The 27,983-nt window shown below is 44.1% G+C and overlaps 1 protein-coding gene across 5 annotated transcripts; it reads right to left on the bottom strand.

The window, feature by feature from the left end:
- On the bottom strand, positions 1 to 27,633 carry LOC127464397 (proteoglycan 4-like). Of its 5 annotated transcripts, XM_051774686.1 has the most exons (4): positions 9,047 to 9,154; positions 6,397 to 6,666; positions 2,800 to 2,968; positions 1 to 495 (listed from the first exon to the last, which is right to left on the bottom strand). In XM_051774686.1, the coding sequence occupies exons 1-4, from the start codon at positions 9,113 to 9,115 to the stop codon at positions 56 to 58; spliced, it is 948 nt and encodes a 315-aa protein (XP_051630646.1). In that variant the 5' UTR covers positions 9,116 to 9,154; the 3' UTR covers positions 1 to 55. The 5 variants fall into 5 exon arrangements, with proteins under 5 accessions (XP_051630646.1, XP_051630647.1, XP_051630645.1 ...); XM_051774687.1 differs by lacking the exons at positions 2,800 to 2,968; positions 6,397 to 6,666; positions 9,047 to 9,154 and adding exons at positions 10,907 to 11,143; positions 27,342 to 27,633; XM_051774685.1 differs by lacking the exons at positions 6,397 to 6,666; positions 9,047 to 9,154 and adding an exon at positions 27,342 to 27,633 and having other exon boundaries at positions 2,800 to 3,138.
- Positions 27,634 to 27,983: the final 350 nt, after the last annotated feature.

Here is a 27,983-nt window from a genome sequence, read left to right as displayed (position 1 = left end):
GAGATTTGGGTGAGTTTCTGACCATTTTTTTGGGGAGATTTTGGTGAGTTTCTTCCTATTTTTTTGGGCAGATTTGGGTGAGTTTTGGGTCATTTTTTGGAGTGATTTGGGTGAGTTTCTGACCATGTTTTTGGGGAGATTTGGGTGAGTTTCTGGCCATGTTTTTGGGGAGATTTGGGTGAGTTTCTGACCATTTTTGGGGGGAGATTTGGGTGAGTTTCTGACCATTTTTTTGGGGAGGTTTTGGTGAGTTTCTGTCCATGTTTTTGGGGAGATTTGGGTGAGTTTCTGGCCATGTTTTTGGGGAGATTTGGGTGAGTTTCTGGCCATTTTTGGGGGGAGATTTGGGTGAGTTTCTGGCCATGTTTTTGGGGAGATTTGGGTGAGTTTCTGGCCATTTTTTTGGGGAGATTTGGGTGAGTTTCTGACCATTTTTGGGGAGATTTGGGTGAGTTTCTGACCTTTTTTTTGGGGAGATTTGGGTGAGTTTCTGACCTTCTTTTTGGGGAGATTTGGGTGAGTTTCTGGCCATGTTTTTGGGGAGATTTGGGTGAGATTTTGGCCATATTTGCGGGGTGATTTGGGTGAGTTTCTGGCCATGTTTTTGGGGAGATTTGGGTGAGTTTCTTGCCATGTTTTTGGGGAGATTTGGGTGAGTTTCTGGCTATATTTTTGGGGGGACATTTGGGTGACTTTCTGACCAATTTTGGGGGGAGATTTGGGTGAGTTTCTGGCCATGTTTTTGGGGAGATTTGGGTGAGTTTCTGACCATTTTTGGGGGGAGATTTGGGTGAGTTTCTGACCATTTTTTTGGGGAGGTTTTGGTGAGTTTCTGTCCATGTTTTTGGGGAGATTTGGGTGAGTTTCTGGCCATGTTTTTGGGGAGATTTGGGTGAGTTTCTGGCCATTTTTGGGGGGAGATTTGGGTGAGTTTCTGGCCATGTTTTTGGGGAGATTTGGGTGAGTTTCTGGCCATTTTTTTGGGGAGATTTGGGTGAGTTTCTGGCCATTTTTGGGGGGAGATTTGGGTGAGTTTCTGACCTTTTTTTTGGGGAGATTTGGGTGAGTTTCTGGCCATGTTTTTGGGGAGATTTTGGTGAGATTCTGGCCATATTTGCGGGGTGATTTGGGTGAGTTTCTGGCCATGTTTTTGGGGAGATTTGGGTGAGTTTCTGACCTTTTTTTGGGGGAGATTTGGGTGAGTTTCTGGCTATATATTTTGGGGGAGATTTGGGTGAATTTCTGGCTATTTTATTGGGGAGATTTTGGTGAGTTTCTGACCATTTTTTTGGGGAGATTTTGGTGAGATTATGTCCAATTTTTTTGGGCAGATTTTTGTGAGTTTCTGACCATGTTTTTGGGGAGATTTAGGTGAGTTTCTGGCCATTTTTTGGGGGGAGATTTGGGTGAGTTTCTGACCATTTTTTTGGGGAGATTTGGGTGAGTTTCTGGCCATGTTTTTGGGGAGATTTTGGTGAGTTTCTGACTATGTTTTTGGGGAGATTTGGGTGAGTTTCTGGCCATTTTTTTGGAGATTTGGATGAGTTTCTGACCATTTTTTTGGGGAGATTTGGGTGAGTTTCTGTCCATTTTTTTGGGGAGATTTGGGTGAGTTTCTGGCCATTTTTTTGGGGAGATTTGGGTGAGTTTCTGACCATTTTTGGGGGGAGATTTGGGTGAGTTTCTGTCCATGTTTTTGGGGAGATTTTGGTGAGTTTCTGACCATGTTTTTGAGGCGATTTTGGTGAGTTTCTGTCCATGTTTTTGGGGAGATTTTTGTGAGTTTCTGACCATGTTTTTCGGGAGATTTTGGTGAATTTCTGGCAATATTTGGGAGGAAATTTGGTTGAGTTTCTGACCATGTTTTTGGGGAGATTTGGGTGAGTTTCTGGCTATATTTTTGGTGAGATTTGGGTGAGTTTCTGGCCATTTTTGGGGAGAGATTTGGGTGAGTTTCTGGCTATTTTTGGGGAGAGATTTGGGTGAGTTTCTGGCTATTTTTTGGGGAGATTTTGGTGAGTTTCTGTCCATGTTTTTGGGGTGATTTGGGTGAGTTTCTGACCATTTTTGGGGGGAGATTTGGGTGAGTTTCTGATTATGTTTTTTGGGAGATTTGGGTGAGTTTCTGGCCATTTTTTTGGGGAGATTTTGGAGCGTTTCTGGCCATGTTTTTGGGGAGATTTGGGAGAGTTTCTGACCATTTTTGGGGGGGAGATTTGGGTGAGTTTCTGGGGAGATTTGGGAGAATTTCTGGCCATTTTTTGGGTTGATTTGGGTGAGTTTCTGGCCATTTTTTTGGGGAGATTTGGGTGAGTTTCTGGCCATTTTTTTGGGGAGATTTGGGTGAGTTTCTGGCCATTTTTTTGGGGAGATTTGGGTGAGTTTCTGACCATGTTTTTGGGGATATTTGGGTGAGTTTCTGGTCATGTTTTTGGGGATATTTGGGTGAGTTTCTGACCATTCTTTTGGGGAGATTTGGGTGAGTTTCTGTCCATGTTTTTTGTGGAGATCTGGGAGAATTTCTGACCATGTTTTTGGGGAGATTTGGGTGAGTTTCTGGCCACGTTTTTGGAGAGATTTGGGTGAGTTTCTGGCTATTTTTTTGGGGAGATTTGGGTGAGTTTCTGTCCATGTTTTTGGGGAGATTTGGGTGAGTTTCTGGCCATGTTTTTGGGGAGATTTGGGTGAGTTTCTGGCCATGTTTTTGGGGAGATTTGGGTGAGTTTCTGGCCATGTTTTTGGGGAGATTTGGGTGAGTTTCTGGCCATGTTTTTGGGGAGATTTGGGTGAGTTTCTGACCATGTTTTTGGGGAGATTTGGGTGAGTTTTGGGTCATTATTTTGGAGAGATTTGGGTGAGTTTCTGGCCATGTTTTTGGGGAGATTTGGGTGAGTTTCTGACCATTTTTGGGGGGAGATTTGGGTGAGTTTCTGGCCATGTTTTTGGGGAGATTTGGGTGAGTTTCTGGCTATATTTTTGGGGAGATTTGGGTGAGTTTCTGACCATTTTTGGGGGGAGATTTGGGTGAGTTTCTGACCATGTTTTTGGGGAGGTTTTGGTGAGTTTCTGTCCATGTTTTTGGGGAGATTTTGGTGAGTTTCTGACCATGTTTTTGGGGAGATTTGGGTGAGTTTCTGGCTATTTTTTGGGGAGATTTGGGTGAGTTTCTGGCCATGTTTTTGGGGAGATTTGGGTGAGTTTCTGGCCATGTTTCTGGGGAGATTTGGGTGAGTTTCTGGCCATGTTTCTGGGGAGATTTGGGTGAGTTTCTGTCCATGTTTTTGGGGAGATTTGGGTGAGTTTCTGGCCATGTTTTTGGGGAGATTTGGGTGAGTTTCTGACCATTTTTGGGGTGTATTTGGGTGAGTTTCTGATGATTTTTTGGGGGAGATTTGGGTGAGTTTCTCACCATTTTTTTGAGGAGATTTGGTTGAGTTTCTGACCATGTTTTTGGGGAGATTTGGGTGAGTTTTGGGTCATTATTTTGGAGAGATTTGGGTGAGTTTCTGGCCATGTTTTTGGGGAGATTTGGGTGAGTTTCTGGCTATTTTTTGGGGCAGATTTTGGTGAGTTTCTGTCCATGTTTTTGGGGAGATTTTGGTGAGTTTCTGACCATTTTTGGGGAGAGATTTGTGTGAGTTTCTGACCATTTTTGGGGGGAGATTTGGGTGAGTTTCTCGCTATTTTTTTGGGGAGATTTGGGTGAGTTTCTGGCCATGTTTTTGGGGAGATTTGGGTGAGTTTCTGACCATTTTTGGGGGGAGATTTGGGTGAGTTTCTGGCCATGTTTTCGGGGAGATTTGGGTGAGTTTCTGTCCATGTTTTTGGGGAGATTTGGGTGAGTTTCTGGCCATGTTTTTGGGGAGATTTGGGTGAGTTTCTGGCCATTTTTGGGGGGAGATTTTGGTGAGTTTCTGGCCATGTTTTTGGGGAGATTTGGGTGAGTTTCAGGCCATGTTTTTGGGGAGATTTTGGTGAGTTTCTGTCCATGTTTTTGGGGAGATTTGGGTGAGTTTTGGGTCATTATTTTGGAGAGATTTGGGTGAGTTTCTGGCCATGTTTTTGGGGAGATTTGGGTGAGTTTCTGACCATGTTTTTGGGGAGATTTGGGTGAGTTTCTGGCTATTTTTTGGGGCAGATTTTGGTGAGTTTCTGTCCATGTTTTTGGGGAGATTTTGGTGAGTTTCTGACCATGTTTTTGGGGAGATTTTGGTGAGTTTCTGTCCATGTTTTTGGGGAGATTTGGGTGAGTTTCTGGCCATGTTTTTGGGGAGATTTGGGTGAGTTTCTGGCCATGTTTTTGGGGAGATTTGGGTGAGTTTCTGACCATGTTTTTGGGGAGATTTGGGTGAGTTTCTGGCCATGTTTTTGGGGAGATTTGGGTGAGTTTCTGGCCATGTTTCTGGGGAGATTTTGGTGAGTTTCTGACTATGTTTTTAGGGAGATTTGGGTGAGTTTCTGTCCATGTTTTTGGGGAGATTTTGGTGAGTTTCTGACTATGTTTTTGGGGAGATTTTGGTGAGTTTTTGACCATTTTTGGGGAGAGATTTGGGTGAGTTTCTGACTATGTTTTTTTGGGAGATTTTCGTGAGTTTCTGGCCATGTTTTTGGGGAGATTTGGGTGCGTTTCTGGCCATTTTTGGGGGGAGATTTTGGTGAGTTTTTGACCATTTTTGGGGGGAGATTTGGGTGAGTTTCTGGCCATGTTTTTGGGGAGATTTGGGTGAGTTTCTGGCTATTTTTTTGGGGAGATTTTGGTGAGTTTCTGGCCATGTTTTTGGGGAGATTTGGGTGAGTTTCTGGCCATGTTTTTGGGGAGATTTGGGTGAGTTTCTGACCATGTTTTTGGGGAGATTTGGGTGAGTTTTGGGTCATTATTTTGGAGAGATTTGGGTGAGTTTCTGGCCATGTTTTTGGGGAGATTTGGGTGAGTTTCTGACCATTTTTGGGGGGAGATTTGGGTGAGTTTCTGGCTATTTTTTGGGGCAGATTTTGGTGAGTTTCTGTCCATGTTTTTGGGGAGATTTTGGTGAGTTTCTGACCATTTTTGGGGAGAGATTTGTGTGAGTTTCTGACCATTTTTGGGGGGAGATTTGGGTGAGTTTCTCGCTATTTTTTTGGGGAGATTTGGGTGAGTTTCTGGCCATGTTTTTGAGGAGATTTGGGTGAGTTTCTGACCATTTTTGGGGGGAGATTTGGGTGAGTTTCTGGCCATGTTTTTGGGGAGATTTGGGTGAGTTTCTGTCCATGTTTTTGGGGAGATTTGGGTGAGTTTCTGGCCATGTTTTTGGGGAGATTTGGGTGAGTTTCTGGCCATTTTTGGGGGGAGATTTTGGTGAGTTTCTGGCCATGTTTTTGGGGAGATTTGGGTGAGTTTCAGGCCATGTTTTTGGGGAGATTTTGGTGAGTTTCTGTCCATGTTTTTGGGGAGATTTGGGTGAGTTTTGGGTCATTATTTTGGAGAGATTTGGGTGAGTTTCTGGCCATGTTTTTGGGGAGATTTGGGTGAGTTTCTGACCATTTTTGGGGGGAGATTTGGGTGAGTTTCTGGCTATTTTTTGGGGCAGATTTTGGTGAGTTTCTGTCCATGTTTTTGGGGAGATTTGGGTGAGTTTCTGACCATGTTTTTGGGGAGATTTTGGTGAGTTTCTGTCCATGTTTTTGGGGAGATTTGGGTGAGTTTCTGGCCATGTTTTTGGGGAGATTTTGGTGAGTTTCTGACCATGTTTTTGGGGAGATTTGGGTGAGTTTCTGGCCATGTTTTTGGGGAGATTTGGGTGAGTTTCTGGCCATGTTTTTGGGGAGATTTTGGTGAGTTTCTGACTATGTTTTTGGGGAGATTTGGGTGAGTTTCTGGCTATTTTTTTGGGGAGATTTGGATGAGTTTCTGACCATTTTTTTGGGGAGATTTGGGTGAGTTTCTGGCTATTTTTTTGGGGAGATTTGGGTGAGTTTCTGTCCATGTTTTTGGGGAGATTTTGGTGAGTTTCTGTCCATGTTTTTGGGGAGATTTTTGTGAGTTTCTGACCATGTTTTTCGGGAGATTTTGGTGAGTTTCTGGCAATATTTGGGAGGAAATTTGGTTGAGTTTCTGACCATGTTTTTGGGGAGATTTGGGTGAGATTCTGGCTATATTTTTGGTGAGATTTGGGTGAGTTTCAGACCATTTTTGGGGGGAGATTTGGGTGAATTTCTGACCATTTTTTTGGGGAGATTTGGGTGAGTTTCTGACCATTTTTTTGGAGATTTGGGTGAGTTTCTGTCCATGTTTTTGGGGAGATTTGGGTGAGTTTCTGACCATTTTTTTGGAGATTTGGGTGAGTTTCTGGCTATTTTTTTGGGGAGATTTGGGTGAGTTTCTGGCCATTTTTTTGGAGATTTGGATGAGTTTCTGACCATTTTTTTGGGGAGATTTGGGTGAGTTTCTGGCCATTTTTTGGGGAGATTTGGGTGAGTTTCTGGCCATTTTTTGGGGAGATTTGGGTGAGTTTCTGTCCATGTTTTTGGGGAGATTTGGGTGAGTTTCTGACCATTTTTGGGGGGAGATTTGGGTGAGTTTCTGTCCAGGTTTTTGGGGAGATTTTGGTGAGTTTCTGACCATGTTTTTGAGGCGATTTGGGTGAGTTTCTGGCCATGTTTTTGGGGAGATTTGGGTGAGTTTCTGACCTTTTTTTGGGGGAGATTTGGGTGAGTTTCTGGCTATGTTTTTGGGGAGATTTGGGTGAGTTTCTGACCATTTTTTTGGGGAGCTTTGGGTGAGTTTCTCACCATTTTTTTCAGGAGATTTGGGTGAGTTTCTGACCATGTTTTTGGGGAGATTTGGGTGAGTTTCTGACCATTTTTGGGGGGAGATTTGGGTGAGTTTCTGACCATTTTTGGGGGGAGATTTGGGTGAGTTTCTGACCATTTTTGGGGGAGATTTGGGTGAGTTTCTGTCCATGTTTTTGGGGAGATTTCGGTGAGTTTCTGGCCATGTTTTTGGGGAGATTTGGGTGAGTTTCTGGCCATGTTTTTGGGGAGATTTGGGTGAGTTTCTGGCCATTTATTTGGGGAGATTTGGGTGAGTTTCTGACCATTTTTTTGGGGAGATTTTGGTGAGTTTCTTCCTATTTTTTTGGGCAGATTTGGGTGAGTTTTGGGTCATTTTTTGGAGTGATTTGGGTGAGTTTCTGACCATGTTTTTGGGGAGATTTGGGTGAGTTTCTGGCCATGTTTTTGGGGAGATTTGGGTGAGTTTCTGACCATTTTTGGGGGAGATTTGGGTCAGTTTCTGGCCATGTTTTTGGGGAGATTTGGGTGAGTTTCTGGCCATTTTTGGGGGGACATTTGGGTGAGTTTCTGACCAATTTTGGGGGGAGATTTGGGTGAGTGTCTGGCCATGTTTTTGGGGAGATTTGGGTGAGTTTCTGACCATTTTTGGGGGGAGATTTGGGTGAGTTTCTGACCATTTTTTTGGGGAGGTTTTGGTGAGTTTCTGTCCATGTTTTTGGGGAGATTTGGGTGAGTTTCTGGCCATTTTTGGGGGGAGATTTGGGTGAGTTTCTGGCCATGTTTTTGGGGAGATTTGGGTGAGTTTCTGGCTATTTTTTTGGGGAGATTTGGGTGAGTTTCTGACCATTTTTGGGGGGAGATTTGGGTGAGTTTCTGACCTTTTTTTTGGGGAGATTTGGGTGAGTTTCTGGCCATGTTTTTGGGGAGATTTTGGTGAGTTTCTGGCCATGTTTTTGGGGAGATTTGGGTGAGTTTCTGGCCATTTTTGGGGGGACATTTGGGTGAGTTTCTGACCAATTTTGGGGGGAGATTTGGGTGAGTTTCTGGCCATGTTTTTGGGGAGATTTGGGTGAGTTTCTGACCATTTTTGGGGGGAGATTTGGGTGAGTTTCTGACCATTTTTTTGGGGAGGTTTTGGTGAGTTTCTGTCCATGTTTTTGGGGAGATTTGGGTGAGTTTCTGGCCATGTTTTTGGGGAGATTTGGGTGAGTTTCTGGCCATTTTTGGGGGGAGATTCGGGTGAGTTTCTGGCCATGTTTTTGGGGAGATTTGGGTGAGTTTCTGGCCATTTTTTTGGGGAGATTTGGGTGAGTTTCTGGCCATTTTTGGGGGGAGATTTGGGTGAGTTTCTGACCTTTTTTTTGGGGAGATTTGGGTGAGTTTCTGGCCATGTTTTTGGGGAGATTTGGGTGAGTTTCTGACCTTTTTTTGGGGGAGATTTGGGTGAGTTTCTGGCTATATATTTTGGGGGAGATTTGGGTGAATTTCTGGCTATTTTATTGGGGTGATTTTGGTGAGTTTCTGACCATTTTTTTGGGGAGATTTTGGGTGAGATTATGTCCAATTTTTTTGGGCAGATTTTTGTGAGTTTCTGACCATGTTTTTGGGGAGATTTAGGTGAGTTTCTGGCCATTTTTTGGGGGGAGATTTGGGTGAGTTTCTGACCATTTTTTTGGGGAGATTTTGGTGAGTTTCTGTCCAGGTTTTTGGGGAGATTTTGGTGAGTTTCTGACTATGTTTTTGGGGAGATTTGGGTGAGTTTCTGGCCATTTTTTTTGAGATTTGGATGAGTTTCTGACCATTTTTTTGGGGAGATTTGGGTGAGTTTCTGGCCATTTTTTTGGGGAGATTTGGGTGAGTTTCTGACCATTTTTTTGGGGAGATTTGGGTGAGTTTCTGGCCATGTTTTTGGGGAGATTTGGGTGAGTTTCTGGCTATTTTTTTGGGGAGATTTGGATTAGTTTCTGACCATTTTTTTGGGGAGATTTGGGTGAGTTTCTGGCTATTTTTTGGGGGAGATTTGGGTGAGTTTCTGTCCATGTTTTTGGGGAGATTTTGGTGAGTTTCTGTCCATGTTTTTGGGGAGATTTTTGTGAGTTTCTGACCATGTTTTTCGGGAGATTTTGGTGAGTTTCTGGCAATATTTGGGAGGAAATTTGGTTGAGTTTCTGACCATGTTTTTGGGGAGATTTGGGTGAGATTCTGGCTATATTTTTGGTGAGATTTGGGTGAGTTTCAGACCATTTTTGGGGGGAGATTTGGGTGAATTTCTGACCATTTTTTTGGAGATTTGGGTGAGTTTCTGTCCATGTTTTTGGGGAGATTTGGGTGAGTTTCTGACCATTTTTTTGGAGATTTGGGTGAGTTTCTGGCTATTTTTTTGGGGAGATTTGGGTGAGTTTCTGGCCATTTTTTGGGGAGATTTGGGTGAGTTTCTGTCCAGGTTTTTGGGGAGATTTTGGTGAGTTTCTGACCATGTTTTTGAGGCGATTTGGGTGAGTTTCTGACCATTTTTTTGGGGAGATTTTGGTGAGTTTCTTTCTATTTTTTTGGGCAGATTTGGGTGAGTTTTGGGTCATTTTTTGGAGTGATTTGGGTGAGTTTCTGACCATGTTTTTGGGGAGATTTGGGTGAGTTTCTGGCCATGTTTTTGGGGAGATTTGGGTGAGTTTCTGACCATTTTTGGGGGAGATTTGGGTGAGTTTCTGGCCATGTTTTTGGGGAGATTTGGGTGAGTTTCTGGCCATTTTTGGGGGGACATTTGGGTGAGTTTCTGACCATTTTTGGGGGGAGATTTGGGTGAGTTTCTGGCCATGTTTTTGGGGAGATTTGGGTGAGTTTCTGACCATTTTTGGGGGGAGATTTGGGTGAGTTTCTGACCATTTTTTTGGGGAGGTTTTGGTGAGTTTCTGTCCATGTTTTTGGGGAGATTTGGGTGAGTTTCTGGCCATGTTTTTGGGGAGATTTGGGTGAGTTTCTGGCCATTTTTGGGGGGAGATTTGGGTGAGTTTCTGGCCATTTTTGGGGGGAGATTTGGGTGAGTTTCTGACCTTTTTTTTGGGGAGATTTGGGTGAGTTTCTGGCCATGTTTTTGGGGAGATTTGGGTGAGTTTCTGGCCATTTATTTGGGGAGATTTGGGTGAGTTTCTGGCCTTGTTTTTGGGGAGATTTGGGTGAGTTTCTGGCCATGTTTTTGAGGAGATTTGGGTGAGTTTCTCACCATTTTTGGGGCGAGATTTGGGTGAGTTCCTGACCATGTTTTGGGGAGATTTGGTTGAGTTTCTGGCCATGTTTTTGGGGAGATTTGGGTGAGTTTCTGGCCATGTTTTTGGGGAGATTGGGGGGAGTTTCTGGCCATTTTTGGGGGAGATTTGGGTGAGTTTCTGGACATTTTTTTGGGGAGATTTGGGTGAGTTTCTGGCCATTTTTGGGGAGAGATTTGGGTGAGTTTCTGGCTATTTTTGGGGAGAGATTTGGGTGAGTTTCTGGCTATTTTTTGGGGAGATTTTGGTGAGTTTCTGTCCATGTTTTTGGGGTGATTTGGGTGAGTTTCTGACCATTTTTGGGGGGAGATTTGGGTGAGTTTCTGATTATGTTTTTTGGGAGATTTGGGTGAGTTTCTGGCCATTTTTGGGGGGAGATTTTGGAGCGTTTCTGGCCATGTTTTTGGGGAGATTTGGGTGAGTTTCTGGCCATTTTTTTGGGGAGATTTGGGTGAGTTTCTGACCATGTTTTTGGGGATATTTGGGTGAGTTTCTGGTCATGTTTTTGGGGATATTTGGGTGAGTTTCTGACCATTCTTTTGGGGAGATTTGGGTGAGTTTCTGTCCATGTTTTTGGGGAGATCTGGGAGAGTTTCTGACCATGTTTTTGGGGAGATTTGGGTGAGTTTCTGGCCACGTTTTTGGAGAGATTTGGGTGAGTTTCTGGCTATTTTTTTGGGGAGATTTGGGTGAGTTTCTGTCCATGTTTTTGGGGAGATTTGGGTGAGTTTCTGGCCATGTTTTTGGGGAGATTTGGGTGAGTTTCTGGCCATGTTTTTGGGGAGATTTGGGTGAGTTTCTGGCCATGTTTTTGGGGAGATTTGGGTGAGTTTCTGGCCATGTTTTTGGGGAGATTTGGGTGAGTTTCTGACCATGTTTTTGGGGAGATTTGGGTGAGTTTTGGGTCATTATTTTGGAGAGATTTGGGTGAGTTTCTGGCCATGTTTTTGGGGAGATTTGGGTGAGTTTCTGACCATTTTTGGGGGGAGATTTGGGTGAGTTTCTGACCATGTTTTTGGGGAGGTTTTGGTGAGTTTCTGTCCATGTTTTTGGGGAGATTTTGGTGAGTTTCTGACCATGTTTTTGGGGAGATTTGGGTGAGTTTCTGGCTATTTTTTGGGGAGATTTGGGTGAGTTTCTGTCCATGTTTTTGGGGAGATTTGGGTGAGTTTCTGGCCATGTTTTTGGGGAGATTTGGGTGAGTTTCTGTCCATGTTTTTGGGGAGATTTGGGTGAGTTTTGGGTCATTATTTTGGAGAGATTTTGGTGAGTTTCTGGCCATGTTTTTGGGGAGATTTTGGTGAGTTTCTGACTATGTTTTTGGGGAGATTTTGGTGAGTTTCTGTCCAGGTTTTTGGGGAGATTTTGGTGAGTTTCTTACTATGTTTTTGGGGAGATTTTGGTGAGTTTCTGGCCATGTTTTTGGGGAGATTTGGGTGAGTTTCTGGCCATGTTTTTGGGGAGATTTGGGTGAGTTTCTGGCTATTTTTTGGGGAGATTTTGGTGAGTTTCTGGCCATGTTTTTGGGGAGATTTGGGTGAGTTTCTGGCCATTTTTTTGGGGAGATTTGGGTGAGTTTCTGTCCATGTTTTTGGGGAGATTTGGGTGAGTTTCTGTCCATGTTTTTGGGGAGATTTGGGTGAGTTTCTGGCCATGTTTTTGGGGAGATTTGGGTGAGTTTCTGACCATTTTTGGGGGGATATTTGGGTGAGTTTCTGATGATTTTTTGGGGGAGATTTGGGTGAGTTTCTCACCATTTTTTTGAGGAGATTTGGGTGAGTTTCTGACCATGTTTTTGGGGAGATTTGGGTGAGTTTTGGGTCATTATTTTGGAGAGATTTGGGTGAGTTTCTGGCCATGTTTTTGGGGAGATTTGGGTGAGTTTCTGACCATTTTTGGGGGGAGATTTGGGTGAGTTTCTGGCTATTTTTTGGGGCAGATTTTGGTGAGTTTCTGTCCATGTTTTTGGGGAGATTTTGGTGAGTTTCTGACCATTTTTGGGGAGAGATTTGTGTGAGTTTCTGACCATTTTTGGGGGGAGATTTGGGTGAGTTTCTCGCTATTTTTTTGGGGTGATTTGGGTGAGTTTCTGGCCATGTTTTTGGGGAGATTTGGGTGAGTTTCTGACCATTTTTGGGGGGAGATTTGGGTGAGTTTCTGGCCATGTTTTTGGGGAGATTTGGGTGAGTTTCTGTCCATGTTTTTGGGGAGATTTGGGTGAGTTTCTGGCCATGTTTTTGGGGAGATTTGGGTGAGTTTCAGGCCATGTTTTTGGGGAGATTTTGGTGAGTTTCTGTCCATGTTTTTGGGGAGATTTGGGTGAGTTTTGGGTCATTATTTTGGAGAGATTTGGGTGAGTTTCTGGCCATGTTTTTGGGGAGATTTGGGTGAGTTTCTGACCATTTTTGGGGGGAGATTTGGGTGAGTTTCTGGCTATTTTTTGGGGCAGATTTTGGTGAGTTTCTGTCCATGTTTTTGGGGAGATTTTGGTGAGTTTCTGACTATGTTTTTGGGGAGATTTTGGTGAGTTTCTGTCCATGTTTTTGGGGAGATTTGGGTGAGTTTCTGGCCATGTTTTTGGGGAGATTTTGGTGAGTTTCTGACCATGTTTTTGGGGAGATTTGGGTGAGTTTCTGGCCATGTTTTTGGGGAGATTTGGGTGAGTTTCTGGCCATGTTTTTGGGGAGATTTGGGTGAGTTTCTGTCCATGTTTTTGGGGCGATTTGGGTGAGTTTCTGGCCATGTTTTTGGGGAGATTTGGGTGAGTTTCTGGCCATGTTTCTGGGGAGATTTTGGTGAGTTTCTGACTATGTTTTTAGGGAGATTTGGGTGAGTTTCTGTCCATGTTTTTGGGGAGATTTTGGTGAGTTTCTGACTATGTTTTTGGGGAGATTTTGGTGAGTTTTTGACCATTTTTGGGGAGAGATTTGGGTGAGTTTCTGACTATGTTTTTTTGGGAGATTTTCGTGAGTTTCTGGCCATGTTTTTGGGGAGATTTGGGTGCGTTTCTGGCCATTTTTGGGGGGAGATTTTGGTGAGTTTTTGACCATTTTTGGGGGGAGATTTGGGTGAGTTTCTGGCCATGTTTTTGGGGAGATTTGGGTGAGTTTCTGGCTATTTTTTTGGGGAGATTTTGGTGAGTTTCTGGTCATGTTTTTGGGGAGATTTGGGTGAGTTTCTGACCATGTTTTTGGGGAGATTTGGGTGAGTTTTGGGTCATTATTTTGGAGAGATTTGGGTGAGTTTCTGGCCATGTTTTTGGGGAGATTTGGGTGAGTTTCTGGCCATTTTTGGGGGGAGATTTGGGTGAGTTTCTGGCCATGTTTTTGGGGAGATTTGGGTGAGTTTCTGGCTATATTTTTGGGGAGATTTGGGTGAGTTTCTGACCATTTTTGGGGTGAGATTTGGGTGAGTTTCTGACCATGTTTTTGGGGAGGTTTTGGTGAGTTTCTGTCCATGTTTTTGGGGAGATTTTGGTGAGTTTCTGACCATGTTTTTGGGGAGATTTGGGTGAGTTTCTGGCTATTTTTTGGTGAGATTTTGGTGAGTTTCTGGCCATGTTTTTGGGGAGATTTGGGTGAGTTTCTGGCCATGTTTTTGGGGAGATTTGGGTGAGTTTCTGGCCATGTTTTTGGGGAGATTTGGGTGAGTTTCTGGCCATGTTTTTGGGGAGATTTGGGTGAGTTTCTGTCCATGTTTTTGGGGAGATTTGGGTGAGTTTCTGGCCATGTTTTTGGGGAGATTTGGGTGAGTTTCTGACCATTTTTGGGGGGATATTTGGGTGAGTTTCTGATGATTTTTTGGGGGAGATTTGGGTGAGTTTCTCACCATTTTTTTGAGGAGATTTGGTTGAGTTTCTGACCATGTTTTTGGGGAGATTTGGGTGAGTTTTGGGTCATTATTTTGGAGAGATTTGGGTGAGTTTCTGGCCATGTTTTTGGGGAGATTTGGGTGAGTTTCTGACCATTTTTGGGGGGAGATTTGGGTGAGTTTCTGGCTATTTTTTGGGGCAGATTTTGGTGAGTTTCTGTCCATGTTTTTGGGGAGATTTTGGTGAGTTTCTGACCATTTTTGGGGAGAGATTTGTGTGAGTTTCTGACCATTTTTGGGGGGAGATTTGGGTGAGTTTCTCGCTATTTTTTTGGGGAGATTTGGGTGAGTTTCTGGCCATGTTTTTGGGGAGATTTGGGTGAGTTTCTGACCATTTTTGGGGGGAGATTTGGGTGAGTTTCTGGCCATGTTTTTGGGGAGATTTGGGTGAGTTTCTGTCCATGTTTTTGGGGAGATTTGGGTGAGTTTTGGGTCATTATTTTGGAGAGATTTGGGTGAGTTTCTGGCCATGTTTTTGGGGAGATTTGGGTGAGTTTCTGACCTTTTTTGGGGGGAGATTTGGGTGAGTTTCTGGCTATTTTTTGGGGCAGATTTTGGTGAGTTTCTGTCCTTGTTTTTGGGGAGATTTTGGTGAGTTTCTGACTATGTTTTTGGGGAGATTTTGGTGAGTTTCTGTCCATGTTTTTGGGGAGATTTGGGTGAGTTTCTGGCCATGTTTTTGGGGAGATTTTGGTGAGTTTCTGACCATGTTTTTGGGGAGATTTGGGTGAGTTTCTGGCCATGTTTTTGGGGAGATTTGGGTGAGTTTCTGGCCATGTTTTTGGGGAGATTTGGGTGAGTTTCTGTCCATGTTTTTGGGGCGATTTGGGTGAGTTTCTGGCCATGTTTTTTGGGAGATTTGGGTGAGTTTCTGGCCATGTTTCTGGGGAGATTTTGGTGAGTTTCTGGCCATGTTTTTGGGGAGATTTGGGTGAGTTTCTGGCTATTTTTTGGGGAGATTTTGGTGAGTTTCTGGCCCTGTTTTTGGGGAGATTTGGGTGAGTTTCTGGCCATGTTTTTGGGGAGATTTGGGTGAGTTTCTGTCCATGTTTTTGGGGAGATTTGGGTGAGTTTCTGGCCATGTTTTTGGGGAGATTTGGGTGAGTTTCTGGCCATGTTTTTGGGGAGATTTGGGTGAGTTTCTGGCCATTTTTTGGGGGAGATTTGGGTGAGTTTCTGGCCATTTTTTTTGGGAGATTTGGGTGAGTTTCTGGCTATATTTGGGGAGAGATTTGGGTGAGTTTCTGACCATTTTTGGGGGGAGATTTGGGTGAGTTTCTGACCATTTTTGGAAAGATTTGGGTGAGTTTCTGACCATTTTTTTGGGGAGATTTGGGTGAGTTTCTGGCCATTTTTTTGGGGAGATTTGGGTGAGTTTCTGGCTATATTTTTGGGGAGATTTGGGTGAGTTTCTGGCCATTTTTTGGGGAGATTTGGGTGAGTTTCTGGCCATTTTTTTGGGGAGATTTGGGTGAGTTTCTGACCATTTTTGGGGGGAGATTTGGGTGAGTTTCTGGCTGTTTTTTTGAGGAGATTTGGGTGAGTTTCTGACCATTTTTGGGGGGAGATTTGGGTGAGTTTCTGACCATTTTTTTGGGGAGATTTGGGTGAGTTTCTGGCTATATTTTAGGGGAGATTTGGGTGAGTTTCTGACCATTTTTGGGGGGAGATTTGGGAGAGTTTCTGACCATTATTGGGGGGAGATTTGGGAGAGTTTCTGGCCATTTTTTTGGGGAGATTTGGGAGAGTTTCTGACCATGTTTTTGGGGAGATTTGGGTGAGTTTCTGGCCATGTTTTTGGGGAGATTTGGGTGAGTTTCTGGCTATATTTTTGGGGAGATTTGGGTGAGTTTCTGACCATTTTTTTGGGGAGATTTGGGTGAGTTTCTGGCCATGTTTTTGGGGAGATTTTGGTGAGTTTCTGACCATGTTTTTGGGGAGATTTTGGTGAGTTTCTGTCCATGTTTTTGGGGAGATTTGGATGAGTTTCTGACCATTTTTTGAGGGAGATTTGGGTGAGTTTCTGACCATTTTTGGGGGGAGATTTGGATGAGTTTGTGAATATTTTTGGGGGGCGATTTGGGTTAGTTTCTGACCATGTTTTTGGGGAGATTTTGGTGAGTTTCTGGCCATGTTTTTGGGGAGATTTGGGTGAGTTTCTGGCTATTTTTTTGGGGAGATTTGGGTGAGTTTCTGGCCATGTTTTTGGGGAGATTTGGGTGAGTTTCTGGCCATGTTTTTGGGGAGATTTGGGTGAGTTTCTGGCTATTTTTTTGGGGAGATTTGGGTGAGTTTCTGGCCATGTTTTTGGGGAGATTTGGGTGAGTTTCTGGCCATGTTTTTGGGGAGATTTGGGTGAGTTTCTGGCTATTTTTTTGGGGAGATTTGGGTGAGTTTCTGGCCATTTTTGGGGGAGATTTGGATGAGTTTCTGGCCATTTTTTTGGGGACATTTGGGTGAGTTTCTGGCCATTTTTGGGGGGAGATTTGTGTGAGTTTCTGGCCATTTTTTGGGGTAGATTTGGGTGAGTTTCTGGCCATTTTTTTGGGGAGATTTGGGTGAGTCTCTGACCATTTTTGGAAAGATTTGGGTGAGTTTCTGACCATTTTTTTGGGGAGATTTGGGTGAGTTTCTGGCCATTTTTTTGGGGAGATTTGGGTGAGTTTCTGGCCATGTTTTTGGGGAGATTTGGGTGAGTTTCTGGCCATTTTTTGGGGAGATTTGTGTGAGTTTCTGGCCATTTTTTTTGGGAGATTTGGGTGAGTTTCTGGCCATTTTTGGGGGGAGATTTGGGTGAGTTTCTGGCTGTTTTTTTGAGGAGATTTGGGTGAGTTTCTGACCATTTTTGGGGGGAGATTTGGGTGAGTTTCTGACCATTTTTGGGGGGAGATTTGGGTGAGTTTCTGGCTATATTTTAGGGGAGATTTGGGTGAGTTTCTGACCATTTTTGGGGGGAGATTTGGGAGAGTTTCTGACCATTATTGGGGGGAGATTTGGGAGAGTTTCTGGCCATTTTTTTGGGGAGATTTGGGTGAGTTTCTGGCCGTTTTTTGGGGGAGATTTGGGTGAGTTTCTGGCCATTTTTTGGGGGAGATTTGGGTGAGTTTCTGGCCATTTTTTTGGGGAGATTTGGGTGAGTTTCTGGCCACGGTTTTGGGGACATTTTGGTGAGTTTCTGACCATGTTTTTGGGGAGATTTGGGTGAGTTTCTGGCCATTTTTGGGGGGAGATTTGGGTGAGTTTCTGGCTATATTTTTGGGGAGATTTGGGTGAGTTTCTGGCCATGTTTTTGGGGAGATTTGGGTGAGTTTCTGGCCATGTTTTTGGGGAGATTTGGGTGAGTTTCTGGCCTTTTTTTGGGGAGATTTGGGTGAGTTTCTGACCATGTTTTTGGGGAGATTTGGGTGAGTTTCTGGCTATATTTTAGGGGAGATTTGGGTGAGTTTCTGACCATTTTTGGGGGGAGATTTGGGAGAGTTTCTGACCATTATTGGGGGGAGATTTGGGTGAGTTTCTGGCCATGTTTTTGGGGAGATTTGGGAGATTTTCTGGCCATTCTGGGCAGAGATTTGGGTGAGTTTCTGGCCATTTTTTTGGGGAGATTTGTGTGAGTTTCTGACCATGTTTTTGGGGAGATTTGGGTGAGTTTCTGGCTATACTTTTGGGGCAATTTGGGTGAGTTTTTGACCATTTTTGGGGGGAGATTTGGGTGAGTTTCTGGCCATTTTTTTGGGGAGATTTGGGTGAGTTTCTGGCCATGTTTTTGGGAGATTTGGGTGAGTTTCTGGCCATTTTTGGGGGGAGATTTGGGTGAGTTTCTGACCATTTTTGGGGGGAGATTTGGGTGAGTTTCTGACCATTTTTGGGGGGAGATTTGGGTGAGTTTCTGGCCACGTTTTTGGGGAGATTTTGGTGAGTTTCTGACCATGTTTTTGGGGAGATTTGGGTGAGTTTCTGGCCATTTTTGGGGGGAGATTTGGGTGAGTTTCTGGCTATATTTTTGGGGAGATATGGGTGAGTTTCTGGCCATTTTTTTGGGGAGATTTGGGTGAGTTTCTGACCAGGTTTTTGGGGAGATTTGGGTGAGTTTCTGGCCATGTTTTTGGGGAGATTTGGGTGAGTTTCTGGCTATTTTTTTGGGGAGATTTGGGTGAGTTTCTGGCCATGTTTTTGGGGAGATTTGGGTGAGTTTCTGACCATTTTTGGGGGGAGATTTGGATGAGTTTCTGATCATTTTTGGGGGAGATTTGGGTGAGTTTGTGACCAGGTTTTTGGAGAGATTTTGGTGAGTTTCTGGCCATGTTTTTGGGGAGATTTGGGTGAGTTTCTGGCCATTTTTGGGGGGAGATTTGGGTGAGTTTCTGAATATTTCTGGGGGGCGATTTGGGTTAGTTTCTGACCATTTTTTTGGGGAGATTTTGGTGAGTTTCTGGCCATGTTTTTGGGGACATTTTGGTGAGTTTCTGACCATGTTTTTGGGGAGATTTGGGTGAGTTTCTGGCCATTTTTGGGGGGAGATTTGGGTGAGTTTCTGGCTATATTTTTGGGGAGATTTGGGTGAGTTTCTGGCCATGTTTTTGGGGAGATTTGGGTGAGTTTCTGGCCATGTTTTTGGGGAGATTTGGGTGAGTTTCTGGCCTTTTTTTGGGGAGATTTGGGTGAGTTTCTGACCATGTTTTTGGGGAGATTTGGGTGAGTTTCTGGCTATATTTTAGGGGAGATTTGGGTGAGTTTCTGACCATTTTTGGGGGGAGATTTGGGAGAGTTTCTGACCATTATTGGGGGGAGATTTGGGTGAGTTTCTGGCCATGTTTTTGGGGAGATTTGGGAGATTTTCTGGCCATTCTGGGCAGAGATTTGGGTGAGTTTCTGACCATTTTTGGGGGGAGATTTGGGTGAGTTTCTGGCCATTTTTTTGGGGAGATTTGGGTGAGTTTCTGGCCATGTTTTTGGGGAGATTTGGGTGAGTTTTTGGCCATATTTTGGGGAGATTTCGGTGAGTTTCTGGCTTTTTTTTTGGGGAGATTTGGGTGAGTTTCTGTCCATGTTTTCGGGGAGATTTTGGTGAGTTTCTGACCATGTTTTTGGGGAGATTTGGGTGAGTTTCTGGCCACGTTTTTGGGGAGATTTTGGTGAGTTTCTGACCATGTTTTTGGGGAGATTTGGGTGAGTTTCTGGCCATTTTTGGGGGGAGATTTGGGTGAGTTTCTGGCTATATTTTTGGGGAGATTTGGGTGAGTTTCTGGCCATTTTTTTGGGGAGATTTGGGTGAGTTTCTGACCATGTTTTTGGGGCGATTTGGGTGAGTTTCTGGCCATTTTTGGGGGGAGATTTGGGTGAGTTTCTGGCTATATTTTTGGGGAGATTTGGGTGAGTTTCTGACTATTTTTTGAGGGAGATTTGGGTGAGTTTCTGGCCATTTTTTGAGGGAGATTTGGGTGAGTTTCTGGCTATATTTTTGGGGAGATTTGGGTGAGTTTCTGGCCATTTTTGGGGGGAGGTTTGGGTGAGTTTCTGACCATTTTTTGGGGGGAGATTTGGGTGAGTTTCTGACCATTTTTTGAGGGAGATTTGGGTGAGTATCTGACCATTTTTTGGGGAGATTTGGATGAGTTTCTGTCCATTATTTGGGGAGATTTGGGTGAGTTTCTGACCATTTTTGGGGGGAGATTTGGGTGAGTTTCTGACCAATTTTTGGGGAGATTTGGGTGAGTTTCTGGCCATGTTTTTTGGGAGATTTGGGTGAGTTTCTGGCTATGTTTTTGGGGAGATTTGGGATAGTTTCTGAATATTTTTGGGGGGAGATTTGGGTGAGTTTCTGACCATGTTTTTGGGGAGATTTGGGTGAGTTTCTGGCTATACTTTTGGGGTAATTTGGGTGAGTTTCTGACCATTTTTGGGGGGAGATTTGGGTGAGTTTCTGGCCATTTTTTTGGGGAGATTTGGGTGAGTTTCTGGCCATGTTTTTGGGGAGATTTGGGTGAGTTTCTGGCCATATTTTGGGGAGATTTCGGTGAGTTTCTGGCTATTTTTTTGGGGAGATTTCGGTGAGTTTCTGTCCATGTTTTCGGGGAGATTTTGGTGAGTTTCTGACCATGTTTTTGGGGAGATTTGGGTGAGTTTCTGGCCACGTTTTTGGGGAGATTTTGGCTGAGTTTCTGGCCATGTTTTTGGGGAGATTTGGGTGAGTTTCTGGCCATGTTTTTGGGGAGATTTGGGTGAGTTTCTGGCTATTTTTTTGGGGAGATTTGGGTGAGTTTCTGGCCATGTTTTTGGGGAGATTTGGGTGAGTTTCTGACCATGTTTTTGGGGAGATTTGGGTGAGTTTCTGGCTATTTTTTTGGGGAGATTTGGGTGAGTTTCTGGCCATGTTTTTGGGGAGATTTGGGTGAGTTTCTGGCCATGTTTTTGGGGAGATTTGGGTGAGTTTCTGGCTATTTTTTTGGGGAGATTTGGGTGAGTTTCTGGCCATGTTTTTGGGGAGATTTTGGTGAGTTTCTGACCATGTTTTTGGGGAGATTTGGGTGAGTTTCTGGCTATATTTTTGGGGGAGATTTGGGTGAGTTTCTGACCAGGTTTTTGGAGAGATTTTGGTGAGTTTCTGGCCATGTTTTTGGGGAGATTTGGGTGAGTTTCTGGCCATGTTATTGGGGAGATTTGGGTGAGTTTCTGTCCATTTTTGGGGGGAGATTTGGGTGAGTTTCTGGCCATGTTTTTGGGGAGATTTGGGTGAGTTTTTGACCATTTTTGGGGGGAGATTTGGATGAGTTTCTGACCATTTTTGGGGGAGATTTGGGTGAGTTTGTGACCAGGTTTTTGGAGAGATTTTGGTGAGTTTCTGGCCATGTTTTTGGGGAGATTTAGGTGAGTTTCTGGCCATTTTTGGGGCGAGATTTGGGTGAGTTTCTGGCCATTTTTTTAGGGAGATTTGGGTGAGTTTCTGGCCATTTTTGGGGGGAGATTTGTGTGAGTTTCTGACCATTTTTGGGGGGGGATTTGGATGAGTTTCTGAATATTTCTGGGGGGCGATTTGGGTTAGTTTCTGACCATTATTTTGAGGAGATTTTGGTGAGTTTCTGGCCATGTTTTTGGGGAGATTTGGGTGGGATTCTGACCTATTTTTTGGGGAGATTTGGGTGAGTTTCTGGCCATTTTTGGGGGGGGATTTGGGTGAGTTTCTGACCATTTTTGGGGAAAGATTTGGGTGAGTTTCTGGCCATTTTTGGGGGGGAGATTTTGGTGAGTTTCTGACCAGGTTTTTGGGGAGATTTGGGTGAGTTTCTGACCATTTTTGGGGGGAGATTTGGATGAGTTTCTGACCATTTTTTTGGGGAGATTTGGGTGAGTTTCTGACCAGGTTTTTGGGGAGATTTGGATGAGTTTCTGGCAATTTTTTTGGGGAGGTTTGGGTGAGTTTCTGGCCATTTTTGGGGGAGATTTGGATGAGTTTCTGGCCATTTTTTTGGGGACATTTGGGTGAGTTTCTGGCCATTTTTGGGGGGAGATTTGTGTGAGTTTCTGGCCATTTTTTGGGGTAGATTTGGGTGAGTTTCTGGCCATTTTTTGGGGTAGATTTGGGTGACTTTCTGGCCATTTTTTTGGCGAGATTTGGGTGAGTTTCTGGCTATATTTTTGGGGAGATTTGGGTGAGTTTCTGATTATATTTGGGGAGAGATTTGGGTGAGTTTCTGACCATTTTTGGGGGGAGATTTGGGTGAGTTTCTGACCATTTTTGGAAAGATTTGGGTGAGTTTCTGACCATTTTTTTGGGGAGATTTGGGTGAGTTTCTGGCCATTTTTTTGGGGAGATTTGGAGGAGTTTCTGGCCATGTTTTTGGGGAGATTTGGGTGAGTTTCTGGCCATTTTTTGGGGAGATTTGGGTGAGTTTCTGGCCATTTTTTTGGGGAGATTTGGGTGAGTTTCTGGCCATTTTTGGGGGGAGATTTGGGTGAGTTTCTGGCCATTTTTTTGGGGAGATTTGGGTGAGTTTCTGGCCATTTTTGGGGGGAGATTTGGGTGAGTTTCTGGCCATTTTTTTAGGGAGATTTTGGTGAGTTTCTGGCCATTTTTGGGGGTATATTTGGGTGAGTTTCTGGCCATGTTTTTGGGGAGATTTGGGTGAGTTTCTGACCATGTTTTTGGTGAGATTTGGGTGAGTTTCTGACCATGCTTTGGGGAGATTTGGGTGAGTTTCTGACCATTTTTGGGGGGCGATTTGGGTGAGTTTCTGACCATTTTTGGGGAAAGATTTGGGTGAGTTTCTGGCCATTTTTGGGGGGAGATTTTGGTGAGTTTCTGACCAGGTTTTTGGGGAGATTTGGGTGAGTTTCTGACCATTTTTTTGGGGAGATTTGGGTGAGTTTCTGACCAGGTTTTTGGGGAGATTTGGGTGAGTTTCTGTCCATGTTTTTGGGGAGGTTTGGGTGAGTTTCTGGCCATTTTTGGGGGAGATTTGGAGGAGTTTCTGGCCATTTTTTTGGGGACAATTGGGTGAGTTTTCTGGCCATTTTTGGGGGGAGATTTGGGTGAGTTTCTGGCCATTTTTTGGGGTAGATTTGGGTGAGTTTCTGGCCATTTTTTTGGGGAGATTTGGGTGAGTTTCTGACCATTTTTGGAAAGATTTGGGTGAGTTTCTGACCATTTTTTTGGGGAGATTTGGGTGAGTTTCTGGCCATTTTTTTGGGGAGATTTTGGTGAGTTTCTGGCCATGTGTTTGGGGAGATTTGGGTGAGTTTCTGGCCATTTTTTGGGGAGATTTGTGTGAGTTTCTGGCCATTTTTTTTGGGAGATTTGGGTGAGTTTCTGGCCATTTTTGGGGGGAGATTTGGGTGAGTTTCTGGCTATATTTTTGGGGGAGATTTGGGTGAGTTTCTGGCTATTTTTTGGGGAGGTTTTGGTGAGTTTCTGGCCATGTTTTTGGGGAGATTTGGGTGAGTTTCTGGCCATGTTTTTGGGGAGATTTGGGTGAGTTTCTGACCATTTTTGGGGGGAGATTTGGGTGAGTTTCTGACCATTTTTGGGGGGAGATTTGGGTGAGTTTCTGGCCATGTTTTTGGGGAGATTTGGGTGAGTTTCTGACCATTTTTGGGGGGAGATTTGGGTGAGTTTCTGACCATTTTTTTGGGGAGATTTGGGTGAGTTTCTGGCTATTTTTTTGGGGAGATTTGGGTGAGTTTCTGACCATGTTTTTGGGGAGATTTGGGTGAGTTTCTGGCCATGTTTTTGGGGAGATTTGGGGTGAGTTTCTGTCCATGTTTTTGGGGAGATTTGGGTGAGTTTCTGACAATTTTTGGGGGGAGATTTGGGTGAGTTTCTGTCCATGTTTTTGGGGAGATTTGGGTGAGTTTCTGGCCATTTTTGGGGGGAGATTTGGGTGAGTTTCTGACCATGTTTTTGGGGGAGATTTGGGTGAGTTTCTGACCATTTTTGGGGGGAGATTTGGGTGAGTTTCTGGCTATATTTTTGGGGGAGATTTGGGTGAGTTTCTGACCATTTTTGGGGGGAGATTTGGGTGAGTTTCTGACCATTTTTTTGGGGAGATTTTGGTGAGTTTCTGACCATGTTTTTGGGGAGATTTGGGTGAGTTTCTGGCCATTTTTGGGGGGAGATTTGGGTGAGTTTCTGACCATGTTTTTGGGGAGATTTTGGTGAGTTTCTGACCATGTTTTTGGGGAGATTTGGGTGGGTTTCTGACCATTTCTGGGGGGAGATTTGGGTGAGTTTCTGACCATTTTTTGGGGGAGATTTGGGTGAGTTTCTGACTATATTTTTGGGGGAGATTTGGGTGAGTTTCTGTCCATTTTTTTGGGGAGATTTGGGTGAGTTTCTGACCATGTTTTTGGGGAGATTTGGGTGAGTTTCTGTCCATGTTTTTGGGGAGATTTGGGTGAGTTTCTGACCATTTTTGGGGGGCGATTTGGGTGAGTTTCTGACCATTTTTTTGGGGAGATTTGGATGAGTTTCTGGCTATTTTTTTGGGGAGATTTGGGTGAGTTTCTGGCCAGTTTTTTGGGGAGATTTGGGTGAGTTTCTGACCATTTTTTTGGGGAGATTTGGGTGAGTTTCTGGTTATTTTTTTGGGGAGATTTTGGTGAGTTAATGGCCATGTTTTTGGGGAGATTTGGGTGAGTTTCTGACCATGTTTTTGGGGAGATTTGGGTGAGTTTCTGGCCATTTTTGGGGGGAGATTTGGGTGAGTTTCTGGCCATGTTTTTGGGGAGATTTGGGTGAGTTTCTGACCATGTTTTTGGGGAGATTTGGGTGAGTTTCTGGCCATTTTTGGGGAGAGATTTGGGTGAGTTTCTGTCCATGTTTTTGGGGAGATTTTGGTGAGTATCTGACCATGTTTTTGGGGAGATTTGGGTGAGTTTCTGGCCATTTTTGGGGGGAGATTTGGGTGAGTTTCTGACTGTTTTTTTGGAGAGATTTTGATGAGTTTCTGGCCATGTTTTTGGGGAGATTTGGGTGAGTTTCTGGCCATGTTTTTGGGGAGATTTGGGTGAGTTTCTGGCCATTTTTGGGGGGAGATTTGGGAGAGTTTCTGGCCATGTTTTTGGGGAGATTTGGGTGAGTTTCTGACCATTTTTGGGGGGAGATTTGGGTGAGTTTCTGTCCATGTTTTTGGGGAGATTTGGGTGAGTTTCTGGCCATGTTTTTGGGGAGATTTTGGTGAGTTTCTGACCATGTTTTTGGGGAGATTTTTGTGAGTTTCTGACCATTTTTTTGGGGAGATTTGGGTGAGTTTCTGACCATTTTTTTGGGGAGGTTTTGGTGAGTTTCTGACCATGTTTTTGGGGAGATTTGGGTGAGTTTCTGACCATTTTTTTGGGGAGATTTCGGTGAGTTTCTGGCTATTTTTTTGGGGAGATTTCGATGAGTTTCTGTCCATGTTTTTGGGGAGATTTTGGTGAGTTTCTGACCATTTTTTTGGGGAGATTTGGGTGAGTTTCTGACCAGGTTTTTGGGGAGATTTGGGTGAGTTTCTGGCCATGTTTTTCGGGAGATTTGGGTGAGTTTCTGGCCATGTTTTTGGGGAGATTTGGGTGAGTTTCTGACCATTTTTTTGGGGAGATTTTCGTGAGTTTCTGACCATTTTTTGGGGGAGGTTTTTGAGAGTTTCTGTCCATGTTTTTGGGGAGATTTGGGTGAGTTTCTGACCATTTTTGGGGAGAGATTTGGATGAGTTTCTGGCCATTTTTTGGGGGAGATTTGGGTGAGTTTCTGGCCATTTTTTTGGGGAGATTTGGGTGAGTTTCTGGCCATTTTTGGGGGGAGATTTGGGTGAGATTCTGACCATTTTTTGGGGGAGATTTTGGTGAGTTTCTGGCCATGTTTTTGGGGAGATTTGGGTGAGTTTCTGACCATTTTTGGGGGGAGATTTGGGTGAGTTTCTGACCATTTTTGGGGGGAGATTTGGGTGAGTTTCTGACCATTTTTTTGGGGAGATTTGGGTGAGTTTCTGACTATATTTTTGGGGGAGATTTGGGTGAGTTTCTGACCATTTTTGGGGGGAGATTTGGGTGAGTTTCTGACCATTTTTTTGGGGAGATTTGGATGAGTTTCTGGCCATTTTTTTGGGGAGATTTGGGTGAGTTTCTGACCATTTTTTTGGGGAGATTTGGGTGAGTTTCTGGCTATTTTTTTGGGGAGATTTGGGTGAGTTTCTGACCATGTTTTTGGGGAGATTTGGGTGAGTTTCTGGCCATGTTTTTGGGGAGATTTGGGTGAGTTTCTGTCCATTTTTTTGGGGAGATTTGGGTGAGTTTCTGACCATGTTTTTGGGGAGATTTGGGTGAGTTTCTGTCCATGTTTTTGGGGAGATTTGGGTGAGTTTCTGACCATTTTTGGGGGGCGATTTGGGTGAGTTTCTGACCATTTTTTTGGGGAGATTTGGATGAGTTTCTGGCTATTTTTTTGGGGAGATTTGGGTGAGTTTCTGGCCATTTTTTTGGGGAGATTTGGGTGAGTTTCTGACCATTTTTTTGGGGAGATTTGGGTGAGTTTCTGGTTATTTTTTTGGGGAGATTTTGGTGAGTTAATGGCCATGTTTTTGGGGAGATTTGGGTGAGTTTCTGACCATGTTTTTGGGGAGATTTGGGTGAGTTTCTGGCCATTTTTGGGGGGAGATTTGGGTGAGTTTCTGGCCATGTTTTTGGGGAGATTTGGGTGAGTTTCTGACCATGTTTTTGGGGAGATTTGGGTGAGTTTCTGGCCATTTTTGGGGAGAGATTTGGGTGAGTTTCTGTCCATGTTTTTGGGGAGATTTTGGTGAGTATCTGACCATGTTTTTGGGGAGATTTGGGTGAGTTTCTGGCCATTTTTGGGGGGAGATTTGGGTGAGTTTCTGACTGTTTTTTTGGAGAGATTTTGATGAGTTTCTGGCCATGTTTTTGGGGAGATTTGGGTGAGTTTCTGGCCATGTTTTTGGGGAGATTTGGGTGAGTTTCTGGCCATTTTTGGGGGGAGATTTGGGAGAGTTTCTGGCCATGTTTTTGGGGAGATTTGGGTGAGTTTCTGACCATTTTTGGGGGGAGATTTGGGTGAGTTTCTGTCCATGTTTTTGGGGAGATTTGGGTGAGTTTCTGGCCATGTTTTTGGGGAGATTTTGGTGAGTTTCTGACCATGTTTTTGGGGAGATTTTTGTGAGTTTCTGACCATTTTTTTGGGGAGATTTGGGTGAGTTTCTGACCATTTTTTTGGGGAGGTTTTGGTGAGTTTCTGACCATGTTTTTGGGGAGATTTGGGTGAGTTTCTGACCATTTTTTTGGGGAGATTTCGGTGAGTTTCTGGCTATTTTTTTGGGGAGATTTCGATGAGTTTCTGTCCATGTTTTTGGGGAGATTTGGGTGAGTTTCTGACCATTTTTGGGGAGAGATTTGGATGAGTTTCTGGCCATTTTTTGGGGGAGATTTGGGTGAGTTTCTGGCCATTTTTTGGGGGAGATTTGGGTGAGTTTCTGGCCATTTTTGGGGGGAGATTTGTGTGAGTTTCTGGCCATTTTTTGGGGTAGATTTGGGTGAGTTTCTGGCCATGTTTTTGGGGAGATTTGGGTGAGTTTCTGACCATTTTTTTGGGGAGATTTGGGTGAGTTTCTGGCCATTTTTGGGGGGAGATTTGGGTGAGTTTCTGACCATTTTTGGGGGGAGATTTGGGTGAGTTTCTGTCTATATTTTAGGGGAGATTTGGGTGAGTTTCTGACCATTTTTGGGGGGAGATTTGGGAGAGTTTCTGGCCATGTTTTTGGGGAGATTTGGGTGAGTTTCTGGCCATGTTTTTGGGGAGATTTGGGTGAGTTTCTGGCCATTTTTGGGGGGAGATTTGGGTGAGATTCTGACCATTTTTTGGGGGAGATTTTGGTGAGTTTCTGGCCATGTTTTTGGGGAGATTTGGGTGAGTTTCTGACCATTTTTGGGGGGAGATTTGGGTGAGTTTCTGACCATTTTTGGGGGGAGATTTGGGTGAGTTTCTGACCATTTTTTTGGGGAGATTTGGATGAGTTTCTGGCCATTTTTTTGGGGAGATTTGGGTGAGTTTCTGACCATTTTTTTGGGGAGATTTGGGTGAGTTTCTGGCTATTTTTTTGGGGAGATTTGGGTGAGTTTCTGACCATGTTTTTGGGGAGATTTGGGTGAGTTTCTGGCCATGTTTTTGGGGAGATTTGGGTGAGTTTCTGACCATATTTTTGGGGAGATTTGGGTGAGTTTCTGACCATTTTTTTGGGGAGATTTGGGTGAGTTTCTGGCCATTTTTTTGGGGAGATTTGGATGAGTTTCTGGCCATTTTTGGGGGGAGATTTGGGTGAGTTTCTGGCCATGTTTTTGTGGAGATTTGGGTGAGTTTCTGGCCATGTTTTTGGGGAGATTTGGGTGAGATTCTGACCATTTTTGGGGGGAGATTTGGGTGAGTTTCTGTCCATGTTTTTGGGGAGGTTTTGGTGAGTTTCTGTCAATGTTTTTGGGGAGATTTGGGTGAGTTTCTGGCCATGTTTTTGGGGAGATTTTGGAGAGTTTCTGGCCATTTTTGGGGGGAGATTTGGGTGAGTTTCTGGCCCTTTTTTTGGGGAGATTTGGGTGAGTTTC

The sequence above is a fragment of the Manacus candei genome, unplaced genomic scaffold (genome assembly GCF_025592945.1).
Source record: "Manacus candei isolate 608988 ecotype Guabito, Panama unplaced genomic scaffold, ASM2559294v1 h1tg000218l, whole genome shotgun sequence".
In the NCBI taxonomy this organism is placed as follows: Eukaryota; Metazoa; Chordata; class Aves; order Passeriformes; family Pipridae; genus Manacus; species Manacus candei.
The sequence above is the reverse complement of the archived record's forward strand: the minus strand, read 5'-3'. Positions and strand labels throughout refer to the sequence as shown.

Bases quoted from the DNA above. Each gene is read 5' to 3' on its own strand.
- LOC127464397 (XM_051774683.1), bottom strand. From the start codon at position 25,780: ATGGTCAGAAACTCACCCAAATCGCCCCCCAAAAATGGTCAGAAACTC. The intron at 3,139-25,403 runs GTCAGAAACTCA...CCCAAAAAATAG, and splicing joins CAAATCTCCCCCCAAAAATG to CCAGAAACTCACCCAAATCT. The intron at 496-2,799 runs GTCAGAAACTCA...CCCAAAAAGAAG, and splicing joins CAAATCTCCCCAAAAACATG to GTCAGAAACTCACCCAAATC.